Source organism: Notothenia coriiceps, unplaced genomic scaffold (genome assembly GCF_000735185.1).
Source record: "Notothenia coriiceps isolate Sejong01 unplaced genomic scaffold, NC01 NC01_scaffold00033423, whole genome shotgun sequence".
NCBI lineage: Eukaryota > Metazoa > Chordata > Actinopteri > Perciformes > Nototheniidae > Notothenia > Notothenia coriiceps.
Window position 1 is genome coordinate 26,063 of NW_011366124.1, and position 12,317 is coordinate 38,379.

Here is a 12,317-nt window from a genome sequence, read left to right on the forward strand (position 1 = left end):
AGCCCGGCCACCAGACGCTCGCCGACGAGTCCTCCTTCTGGGCCTGGCCCCAGAAGGGGACCCCGGGCTTCCTCCGGGCCGGGTATCCTCACTTCTTGGTTTTTCTTTCATGAGGTCTTTTGAACCAATCTTAGTCTGACCCCTTCCCTGAGACCAATTTGCCATGGGAGACCCTAGGAACACAAGGTTCCAGACAACACAGCCCCCAGGTTCATCAGGGCACACAAACCTCTCTACCACGGTAAGGTGCTGGTTCTTCAGAGAGGAAACAAGTTTAAATATTTTATTTTGTTGTCACATTCTGCAGTTGTTGACACCTTGTCTTATTGGAGTCACAAAAGTGATATCACATTTCTTAATGTTCAACCCAAGTTGGAACTAATACCTCAAAACAACCATTTTTCGAAATAAATATTCCCATTACAGATAAAAAAATATATTTGTATTATGTTAAAGAAAGTAAATCTTTCACCATCTTCACACTGCTGTATGTTACATAAAGAAAGACCTTTAGAAATTCAAACAGTGATATCATTCACAGATTCATTTTCAGCATGTGTAGCAGCTTTTCTTTGTGAAGTGCGAATAAAAGTCAATTCAAAGGTCTTAGCTTAAAGTAGTCTTATGCATATAAAACTGTTTGAGTTTAGCAAACACATTCATGTACAGTGAATCTGTAACTTGTAAGTTTGTACTGTCCTCTCTACACACATCCAAGTGATTCATATCAAAAGTAATACCGATGCAGCATTTGAAAAGTTCTTATACATTACTTCAAAAACCTAAACAAGGCAAACACCTTGATCCCTTCATTTAACTTAAATACCTTTATAACAATATTAGTTATCACATAAAAACAAATCACAGTTATTATTCAGGCTTATGAACGTTGACTAGTGCTGTGTCTTGTTATAAATGAGGTCCCGAAAGAAAGTGTTTTTTAGGAGATGGCTGTTACAAAAATAAACCTGACGTGGAAACACTTCATTGACTTCACATTGTCGATGATCACATGGACAAACTCTACTCTCTGACACCTGAAACCATTTCCATGGACCCTTGACATTTATTGCACGTGACTCCTGCCTCTTCAAGGCATTGTTTTGTGCCATGCTCTCTTGACAGGAGTATTCTTTACGGTCCTTTCTACGAATCTCACCATAACTGTTTTTCTTTACTATAAGTGTTTTTCTTGTGGCCGTCAGTGTCAAAAGAGAAGTCATACTGGCTGGCGTTGTGCTGGACAAAGAGCGGTGCGAGTGCTTCTTTGGCACTTTTCTTGTGTTTTTAGTTCATCCAGTGCTTCAGATAGTTCTTTGCTTGAGGTCTTCAAACCCACAGATAACAGTGGTGTCTAAACATGTCCTTGATCGAGTCTCTCATCAATGCGGTCCTGCCAGGCAGCATTGCCTGGAGACACTCAACAGAATCCCTTTATGTTGCAGTCTGCTATTAAAAATATATCTAATGTAGATAGTAAAAAGTATATGAGATAGATAAATTGTACCCTAGTATGATAGAAAAAAACTCCAGAGCACCAAAACAGAATCAGAGCACCATAAAATGGCTGGCTGGATTGGCATGCAATTTCTCTCTGACTCTGCTGGAAAATAGAGGCGGTTTTCATTTCTCAGTGACAGCAGCGGCCATGGGGGGCCGTATGGACCCCCGTGCTGTGGCTGTCAGCTCCTCGATCTCTGCATTCAGTCGCCTGATTACCCACTCCAAAGCTTCACGGCCCTGATTAAGAACAAATATAAAGCATTAGCCCAAAGGTAGGAATATAAAGAGAATAACATTAAGCGGAATAAAAGAAAGGACACAATTTGCCTGCTGCAATCAGAAGAAAATCACACACATTTGAGGGTTCATGAGATTACTGCTAGGGGATCTATTAATCAAAACAACAAAAGTTTGGTGTTTTGAGGTAGCATGGGATAAAAATTAAAAAGTAAATTTATATATCCTGAAATCTATCAAATGAAATAATCAGAAAATATCATTACTAAAGAACCACGTCATGTATTGTTCCATTTTAAGAAATGACAACCATATAAAAACATTAGAAACTTTTGAAGCACAGTTTTATCATTTTGTAGGTATTACCAATAAATAGGCCAGATCATATGCCACTTGGCAGGGAAATTACAATTACTGTAGATTATTTTAAGTCCAGGACCCAAAGAACATTTAGTCGGATGCTTGGTTTAACATTATACATTTTTGGATCTACCAGAAATGGGCCTCACACATGTTTTGGATGACATAAAAGACAGTTAATCTCTTACCTTTCCAGCGTTTGCAGAGATGGAACTGGCCAAAACTCCCTCCAAGTAACTGCTGAGACTGACTCCTTTCACTGAAATGATTGCCTCCTGAGTCAGTATTGTTCTAGAGTTAAAAATAATGATAATTGTTAATATTGTCAAAAGGCTTCAGAACTTCAGGTTTCATCAGTTAAATTAAATAATCCATGCATTGCAAAAAGCTTACTTGTCTTTATCCTCATGGTGGGGTTTGTATGTTAATTTTTCGTCCACAGAGACCAAGTTGGTAAAAGTGATCTGAAGAAGACAAAGTAGTTCATGATTGGAGAGAGAACAACTTGTCTTGTACAGTATCACATTCAACAATGAGAGTTGTCAAACAAGTCTCAGAACCGCATGTCCGACTTCATTCCAGAGAAGTTTCACCGTTTAACACACAAAGCGTAATGTCTGTGTTTAAATCTAAATAATATCATCATTAAAAGGGTGTGTGCTGTTTCATAAGTACTCACATTTGAGGACTGAAGTTCGAAAGTCTTCTCTATGGGGTCCACAACCGACTGCTCCTGAATATATGTGTATGATCTTGAGTTACCAATGATCTGAAGACAAAGAAATAGAAAAAATACATTGAAATATTATTTACTACAAACTGAAATTATTGGTTAAGACTGTTTTCTTGTAGATGTAACTTTGCAGTATTTTTACCTTTGAGATGGGGCCGTTATTAAAACATTTACCAATTATTCAATGGTGGGGTTACCCCAAAAGGTTGTTAAGTTCACAGAGCTTCAAGTCCTGTGTTACATTTATACACAACTCATCTGTTGTCTAAACGTTACATAATGAGTGTTTTTATTTAAAACACACCAATGCTAGTGGAGATTACAGTTGAATAATATGCACTATATCTCGACTCGTCATGCCCACACTGAACCACGACTTTGTTGAATTAGTTCACACACTTCTTTCATTTTTTACAATTAACATTAAATGTTAGTCTTATTTAAGTCTCATTGTGTGTCATTCATATGTATCTTCTTCATGCAGACATTAGCCTTCTTATAAGTGTAGTTTATGCTAAAAATATGTGATGAGCTATGTATTAATCTAATGTTCAAACCCACTTATAACTGCCTAACTAACTATCCACAGTATCTGCAGAGGTCAAAGGAAGACACGTCCATGGTACATCCGGTTTACAGTCTGAGGCTCAGAAGTGATTTAATTTGAGACAATCTGATTAAGGGTTACGTGTATGTATATGCTATCCATCACCTACAAAGTCTGTGTTTTAGACTGCTCGTGGATTTACAGGGATTATTCAAAGATGTTGTTACTAACAACATCCCTGTCCTCAGACACGTAAGCAAAGATACATTCTAAAGAACAGTTGTTCCAACATTATATTATCCTTTAAAGCCTTATCAGGGCTGGAGTCAGTCTGAAGACACAAGGGAAACATCTAAAAGACATGTTGTAACAAGCCTCTGTCACTGCTTCTCATTCTAGTGACCTCTGGTTTAAACCATGCTGGAAAGTTACATCACATGCAGTGGTGGGTTGCATCTCAGCAATGTTAGAAATGGCACTATGCTGTCCTGTACAACGCGAATGTGGCACAAAGCCATTAACTGGTCTCTGGGATCAAGTCAGCCACCAAGTCTGCTGTTCCTGGACAGAAATAGCCTCCTGGGTTAAGGTCACGTTTGCTGGAATGGAAAGCATTAACCTATCTCTGGTGAATAACAGACTCAGGATGGATTATGATGTTGTGTGTGTCGGTCCTTTAAGTAATTGTATCATTACTATTTAAGAAGATAGTGTGTCAGCTATGTTTTGAAACATTGTTATCAAGTGTCATATTGTTTTCATCACAACATCAATGAAAAGCACGAGGACAAAAGTGCACGTCATATGTTTTTCCATTCAGAGTCGCATGTGAACATGTTAAGTGTGACCAAAGCGGTTTTTATCTTATCTTTAATTTTATTTGATCTTTAATTGTATTAATCTTGTGTGAATACTGTATTATACTTTAACTCTCACTAAAACTCCTGAATTTCCCCACAGGGATTAATAAAGGTCCATCTTATCTTATCTTATCTTAAACTACAAGGTCGGAGCAGCAACATGTTTGACGTTGATGCTAGCAGCAGACCAGTTTTTGGTACTCACAGATTTGACTATGGAGGGAAGACCCCACTCTGTGCTGAGCAGTCTTTTACTGTGGAGGCGTCCCTGTTTGTCAATGTTTCTGTCCAAAACGTCCACACCGATCACACTGGGGTTCATGGGGTTGGGATACTTCTGCATGGCAGCCTTGGTCACCGTCTCCCAAGGATGGCTGTTAGAGGAAAGCAAAAAAGAAATATATATATATATTATTAACGCATCAATAACAATTTATACAAATGAACACATCAACTGTAGTTATGTTACATTTTCAATGCCGGACTTACTCAACTTATGGAGTCATTTAACAGTGTAGTGCTTATTCTACGAGCATCTTAACCGTCTCGACACACCTTATGTGACAACATTAGCAAACTAAATTAAAGCTCAAATTCGTGGGTATGAACAAAGCAAACAAAAATCTGTCAAGATCTTTTGAATTAAAAAGTAAAGGATGTAAAAGGACATTGAATCTCCTCTATATAAGGCTTTCTTTTCAAATAGCACTATAAAACCTCAGTGAGTGTAGCCGACTTTTGTATCTTTTCTACTTTTAATCCAGCTTTTTTTATTATACTAAGATATAGCCTAGGACTAATTTGTAGCACCAACTGTAAATACTTTGCAACTTTTTCAAAGAGGCTGCACGTTTATGTTTCCCAGTTTCAAATATCAACTGTTTTTCTATGTGTTTATATTTATTATTTTTTAGTCGAAGTGAATAACGAATAAAAAAGACAGGAAATTAATTTACAAAGGAGAAGGATATCATTCAATGAACAATGGGGTAAATAAATGATGCTCAGCAGCAACTAACAATAGACTATAAGACTGAAAATTCAAAGAAACAAGGCAACAAAACAAAAAAAACTCAGTGGAAGAGACAGGAGCACAGAAAGTGTACCAACCGTGTTTGCCATATAGGCCTCCATACTGTTGATATGGCACAATTTTTTATGAATGCAAGTATTTATCACTTTCAAGTCAAGTTCACAGAACTTAGTGGTGGATGGTTGCCACGGAGACACGTGAACGCGCCGACGTAACCCAGTGTGGCAAAACCGGCATAAAGGAGATGTGGGGGGAAAGGTCGCGCGCTGGGGGTTGACCAGCTGATCATTACGCAACATTACATCTCTCTTCTGCAACCAGACAGTATTCAAAATCTGAAGTTTACTTATAAATATAAAGGTATAGGCTATAAATGAATACATTGGTGTTCGTTCGTGCCTGATTGAATGCTTTGTTAAACGATAAAGCCACAGACAGAGTGACAGCCGTTCCACCGAGGGAAATCCGGCAATTTAAAGTCAGGCTACTAGCTTCTATTAGCACACTAACTCGTAACGCTGATGTTGTAGTTATCATATGTTTTATATCTATGATTTGCATCGTTTTCTGGTTGTTCTATTTTTCATGAACCACCACGCGAGTGTTCTTCACCGGGATAGGGGATTAAAACACGAAGCCGGTAAATGCGTGCCAGTACCTACACTGAATCACCGGAATATAAAACTATCCCATTATTTAGATAAACAGTATACTTACTTAAATACGTGCTCTGACACCCAGATCTTCATGGTTGTAGTAGTTTACAGATGCTGGTGAGGTAGTGGAGGCGCGGTTGCCGGTAAGTGACTTCACACTGGCTGAAATCAGAACCACGTTCAGAGGCTGCTGCAATCCCTCCTACTGACACTGCACTCATGAGTCACTGACTGACGCACTTCCGCTACCTATGTGCCTCACGAGTCTACTGTCACGACAGAAAGCTTAAAATAAACGCTTTAAATCTAAACTCGACAATAGGTGAATGACAAAGATTTACATCGCTCTTTACCTTCACAGCATGCATAATATGTTGCTTTCTGTCAGGTGACACACGCACCTCTGCTGTTACAATATTCATCTTAGTGAAGGTTGGAAGTTCTCTGCAACCTTGAATGAATGAGAGATCAGCTGTTGACGAAACAAGGTCAAATCGATGGGTAAATCTTTATGCAAAACGATGCAAAAGTCATCAGTATTGCTCTAAGTGTAGGCTTTATTCCATTGGGTTAGCTGGATACCACATTTGAAAGGCTAATACTTTTCTATTCTTTTCAGCTGTTAACATCTTCAGTTCTTAATTTTCTATAACATAAGTTGGGAACCATATAGAGAGAGACGATTAACATGAAAACACATGGATCTGCAGATAAAGTTATATTTATTTCAGAATATTGTATTATTTTATATTGTGAATTAATTATTAGATCATTGTAATTTCTCCTGACTTAATGTCTTCTTCAATGAAACATACAAACTCACCCTGCTTGAACTGGTCACAATAGAAAAGGTTAGACCACTAGTCTGTTGATTGGGCAATTTCTAGCCAAGCTGGCACCAGAAGGGCTGCTCATATGATCAATAATAGATATCCATTCAACTTAATACAGTAGTATTAATGCTGACTGTCAGGATGAAGTGAGTAGACAAAAGTTGTATTTCATGTTATGATGAAACTTTGTTGCATATTAACCCGATCTGTAGTTGACAGCTTTTTCCCCTTTTGAACTCATTGCTAGGTTATTACTTTAAACATATTGGCCTCAGTGAGTGAATCCTGGGTTTGTCACCATAACCTATATTCAGATGTGGGTAACATTGGTGTTCGCCTTTCTCCTCGTATAGCCTTTGTGTGAGTAGTTGTGTACTTTATGGCAGTACTGCACTCTTCTCCACGTCATGTGTGCTTATCTCAAAGTGCAGACTCTGTCCAAGTTATGTGTAATCTGCATGTGACAGACTCGCTACAGTTAAAGGAAACTGAGCTACAGCCTTGAACGTTGTCCCTGTGCTGTCAGAGAACTGACCATCACTGAAGCTAAGTTTAGAAACGTCGGGTCGAGTTTAAAAAATGATTGAACAAAATAAAAATAAAGAAACATTTTTTATTTTTTTATTATTGTATTAATGTGTACTCTCAATAACAAAAAATCACTCTTTTATGTTATTGGTTTTAATTGCCTTAATAACTTATATTAGGTAGAAAGCCACTCAATGCAACATTTACTCTAATAGGATAATGGAAAATCACAATTTATTTTAATGGCTGTGAATTATAAAAAGCTGGCATAACATACATTTGTCCACACTTTAGGTCCCATAAACACGCAAAAAACCTCCATTATAGAAGAAAGAAAGAAAGAACATACTAAACATATGTTTTAAACACAATCATACATATTTTAGAATAATTCATAAGAGATAATAAGCACTCTTGTTAAATATGTAAAATCCTGATTAAGTCTCAACTGTCTAATTCAAACAAAGCACAAGAAAACTACAAAATAAAACAGTTCCTTTTCAGACCAACAGTTCCACTTGAGTTTTCCACATTGCTCCAACAAGGGTTCAAACCTTAACACCACACAATACGTCTTCCACTCATCCCTCTGTGCCTTCGCTCGTTTCATTCACTTTTTCCAGTTGAACGTCCACCTGGGACTGACTTTTCATTGTCACTGGTGATGAGGGTCCCTCCTCTTCTTCATCCTCTGCTCCCAAATCTAGATCAGAGGTGGCCTCTTGGTACTGCTGGTACTCCGACACCAGGTCATTGAGGTTTCTCTCTGCCTCTGTGAACTCCATCTCATCCATACCTTCCCCAGTGTACCAGTGAAGAAAAGCCTTCCGTCTAAACATCAAGGTGAACTGCTCCCCAACACGCCGGAAAATCTCCTGAATGGCTGTGTTGTTCCCGATGAAGGTGGAGGCCATTTTTAGCCCCCGAGGTGGGATGTCACACACTGCTACCTTGCAGTTATGGGGGATCCAGTCCACAAAGTAGTTGCTGTTTTTCTTCTGCATTGCAAGCATCTGCTCGTCTACCTCTTTGGTGGACATCCGCCCTCGGAAGATGCCAGCAACAGTGAGGTAGCGCCCCCTCCTCGGGTCGCACGCCGTCATCATGTTGCGGGCGTCAAACATCTGCTGGGTGAGCTCAGGCACCGTGAGGGCTTGGTACTGCTGGCTGCCCCGGGCCGTCAGGGGGGCAAAGCTTGACATGAAGAAGTGAAGGCGAGGGAAAGGCACCATGTTGACAGCCAGCTTCCTGAGGTCTGCGTTGAGCTGTCCAGGGAACCTGAGAGAGGTCGTGACCCCGCTCATGGTCATGCAGACCAAGTGGTTGAGGTCCCCGTAAGTAGGCGCGGTCAGCTTCAGGGTACGGAAGCAGATGTCGTAGAGGGCCTCGTTGTCGATGCAGAAGGTCTCGTCCGTGTTCTCCAGCAGCTGGTGGATTGACAGGGTGGCGTTGTAGGGCTCCACCACCGTGTCAGAGACCTTAGGGGAGGGCACCACGCTAAAGCTGTTGACGATCCGGTCAGGGTACTCCTCTCGGATCTTGTTGATGAGGAGGGTTCCCATGCCGGAGCCGGTTCCTCCGCCCAGGGAGTGAACCAGCTGGAAGCCCTGCAGGCAGTCACAGCTCTCACTCTCGTGCCTCACCCTGTCCATCACCTGCTCCACCAGCTCCGCACCCTCTGTGTAGTGGCCCTTCGCCCAGTTATTCCCAGCTCCTGAGTTCCCTGCAACACCGAAAAAGTAGTTCCTTATTTTGAATTTTTTTTTATTTTGGGCCTGTATGTAATGTGTTAACATTTTATTTCTTCTCTGGGAAGTATTTCTTCTTTTAAAACAAAAACGTTGTGCCACTTCTTTATGGATGGTGTTTGTTACAAGAAGATTTTAAAAACACTTAATTTCAGACATGATACAATTTATATGCAGGCTTTATTCCAGTTGGGAAGCATTTGTATCCAAAATACCACATGTGTTAAGAAGTTAACTTGTGTCTTTACTTTTACAGATAATTATATAAAATAGCCTTTATAAACAACATAAAGCAAATTGTAGCAGGTATTCCCAGTAGGATGTTGTTGTTTGTCTCACCGTGGATGAAGTTGTCCGGCCTAAAAAGGGCTCCGATGCGACTTCCTCTTACACTGTCCATCGTACCGGGCTCCAGGTCAACAAGCAGGGCCCTAGGGACGTATTTACCTCCTGCAAACAATGGACATTTTAAAATGATATACCTGGAAATGTGCATTCTGAACTCAAATATGTTTAAAATATGTTAAAGTTTTTATCATGAAATAAACTGAATTAGTGCCGGTTATTAAATGAACAGTAAATAACCTCTCCATTACCATGAGCCTCGTTGAAGTAGACGTTGACCCTCTCCAGTTGGAGGCTGCTGTCCCCCTCATACATGCCCGTTGCATTCAGCCCATGTTCTTCACTGATCACTTCCCAAAACTAGAAAAGATAGTGCCAAAGAGGAAAATCATCATTATAACATCACCAGATTTAAAGTGCTTATGTATATGAAGTCAAGTTAGTTTTACAATTCTAGGTAGGGCTGTTTTTGTGGAGAATAACTTTATGGTTTCATGTTGTAGACCTCTTCAGTCAGTGCATGACTGCTGAACCTATCCTTATGAGCAGGGTCAGATTACTTAAATTAATAACATCATCTGTTGAATGAAGAAAAACTCTAATCAAATGTAATCAAAATCTTTGGTTTATTTTTGGTTTACTTCCGAACATTGAATATGTTGCACCTCATCCAAAAGAAAATGTGCTAAGTCACTAATACTTCTTCTCTTTAAAAAAAATCTCAAAACATTTTATTGTAAATAAAATGTAATTTGCTTTTCCTCATTTACAAATGGTCAAATTACATACGGAAACCTAACTTGCACAAGCTATAAACTAGTACAATTAGTAATTACTTAATAGCATTGCTTATCATGAAAAAGATATTCATAATTTTAAAATGATGAAACTTGAAAAACAAATTCCAAGTGAGCAATCATTAAAAATAGATAGAATCTACAAAAACATTTTTAAGCATTTTTATGTTCTGACCAGATCAAGAATCTCTGCTACAAATGATAAAAGTATACACTCTACATAATGACTGCTATTCTTATACCACAATGTCCTCGAATGTCACACAGAATGATGTGTTAGCCGTCATATCTTGTAGTTCCTCTTTCTTGTTTTGTGTTGTCATGTTAAAAAATGTCCCACCCATGCCAGTCTCGCTTTGCCCTTATCTTTCCCCTGAATGCCTCACAGGGTACACCCGTGTCACTCACAACTGTTGCACCATGCAAAGTAACAGAATATGTCTAAATATGCAGCGTCATTAAAAAAATATATAAAGGAAAACTATATATGTTTATTCTTTATATAATTAAAACAATCCACATAAATAATCTTAAATATGCATATATATTTCAAAACATTTTCAAATTGTCTTTATCTAGTGTGACAAAGCTCAGCTAATTTTGATCTCAAACAATAACTTTAATGATACACATTATAACTTTTGGAGAAGGATTAGCTTTTTTACCTTTGAGCCGATCTGGTTGCCACATTGTCCAATCTGCAGATGCACAATTTCACGCATTATGGTCGGCTTCAGTACACAGAGCAGCTGAGGGTCTGTGATAGGCTCCAGTTCTCTCACCCACCTTTTATACAGTACCAGAAATGATGTCACAAGTGATGTTGGGGAAACACCCCATGCAATAATATATGAGGAGCCTGAACACACTATGAAAACGGCAAGCAGAATAACAATAAACAGACGTGGATACAATAATTAATATGAGGGCAATCGCGATACTTTTATACTTTTTAGTTTATGGTTTTTAGTTTATGGTTGACCTACACTGACCGACACTATCCTGCCTTGTGTTTTGTGCATGTTTAATTTTCTCTCTACTGTATTGCATGTCAATTATACAATAAATCATGAGGGATGTTTGATTCAAGGAATTATCAACTGTTGCAACGACAAAAAAAGACAAAAGGTGCAATGATGCATGACAACACAACATTGTGGATTAAACACATCTGTGAGTTCTTATGATGACAAAAAACAGCTAATTGAAAAGAGGATCATTTGTTGGATAATTGGCCAGTGCAAGATAACACCCATTTCATTAAAAACATGAATATGAATGTACTGTAAACGCACACACATACCAAACAGGTTGCTCCCATGTGGGATTCTAAGTAATAGTTCAAAAATAATATAATAATAATAATAATATTTTCAGTATTCATGTACTTAGACTGTGTAGGGGTGATACTAGGTATCAGTTGGGAGGTTATGAGATGTGCTACCATCTAGAGGACCATCACAGGCATAACATGATACTGTTTAAGAGGTAGTTGTAGAAAAAATAGTTGTTTTACTGTAATATGTAAATCTTTGCATTTTATTTTCTTAAAGATATTTTAGGTTCAACTTGTGAAAACAATTACTGCTCCTCACATTAATATTTCAGCATCTGGCTGAAATTGTTGTCTAAATTAAGTAAAAATACAAATGAACTTAAACAAGATTATGACTAAGGAGAATTGTCATTCTTTTATCTTAAGTTGACACTAAACAGTTTTCATACTATGAAAATGTACATTCAGTGCTCAGTATCTTTGCACAGTTCATTCTTTATCACTATACGGATATTTTCAAACTTAAAAACATAACTTTTATTGCAAATGTTTTATTTAACATTCATGAATCTCCTTTCTCTTTTGCTTTTGCTTGACCTGCAGGAAAAGACAACACATTCTCTGTCTCCTGCATGGCTTGTTGCATGTTACCAGAGAAATACAGAATGGATAACAAATCTTACTTTATGATCGTAAAGCCTTAATTTGATCAGCTCCGCAATACATTACTTTCCCATTGTCTGCCTGCAGGTCACTCAGGTCAACCTCACAACAACTCCACAACAGCAGCACCTTACTTTTCACTTAAAATCAAAGATGAACAAATGTTTGTATTGCTGTTTCTTGGCGCTGCAGCCTCCC

General features: G+C 38.5%; 2 protein-coding genes across 2 annotated transcripts; both read right to left on the reverse strand.

Annotated features, from left to right (window-relative positions):
* Positions 1-269: 269 nt before the first annotated feature.
* LOC104961551 (protein slowmo homolog 2-like) lies at positions 270-6,147 on the reverse strand. Its single transcript, XM_010789859.1, has 6 exons — positions 5,991-6,147; positions 4,446-4,614; positions 2,780-2,869; positions 2,494-2,564; positions 2,289-2,391; positions 270-1,740 (listed from the first exon to the last, which is right to left on the reverse strand). Exons 1-6 carry the CDS (start codon positions 6,020-6,022, stop codon positions 1,624-1,626), a joined length of 582 nt encoding a protein of 193 aa, XP_010788161.1. The 5' UTR covers positions 6,023-6,147; the 3' UTR covers positions 270-1,623.
* Positions 6,148-7,379: 1,232 nt separating this feature from the next.
* On the reverse strand, positions 7,380-10,953 carry LOC104961552 (tubulin beta-6 chain-like). The gene is made up of 4 exons (XM_010789860.1): positions 10,846-10,953; positions 9,635-9,743; positions 9,378-9,488; positions 7,380-9,013 (listed from the first exon to the last, which is right to left on the reverse strand). The coding sequence occupies exons 1-4, from the start codon at positions 10,900-10,902 to the stop codon at positions 7,872-7,874; spliced, it is 1,419 nt and encodes a 472-aa protein (XP_010788162.1). The 5' UTR covers positions 10,903-10,953; the 3' UTR covers positions 7,380-7,871.
* Positions 10,954-12,317: the final 1,364 nt, after the last annotated feature.

Bases quoted from the DNA above. Each gene is read 5' to 3' on its own strand.
- LOC104961552 (XM_010789860.1), bottom strand. From the start codon at position 10,902: ATGCGTGAAATTGTGCATCTGCAGATTGGACAATGTGGCAACCAGATC. The intron at 9,489-9,634 runs GTAATGGAGAGG...CATTGTTTGCAG, and splicing joins CTACTTCAACGAGGCTCATG to GAGGTAAATACGTCCCTAGG. The intron at 9,014-9,377 runs GTGAGACAAACA...TCGGTGTTGCAG, and splicing joins GCCGGACAACTTCATCCACG to GGAACTCAGGAGCTGGGAAT.
- LOC104961551 (XM_010789859.1), bottom strand. From the start codon at position 6,022: ATGAAGATCTGGGTGTCAGAGCACGTATTTAA. The intron at 4,615-5,990 runs GTAAGTATACTG...TTCCTCTAACAG, and splicing joins GTGTCAGAGCACGTATTTAA to CCATCCTTGGGAGACGGTGA. The intron at 2,870-4,445 runs GTGAGTACCAAA...CTTTGTCTTCAG, and splicing joins TTCCCTCCATAGTCAAATCT to ATCATTGGTAACTCAAGATC.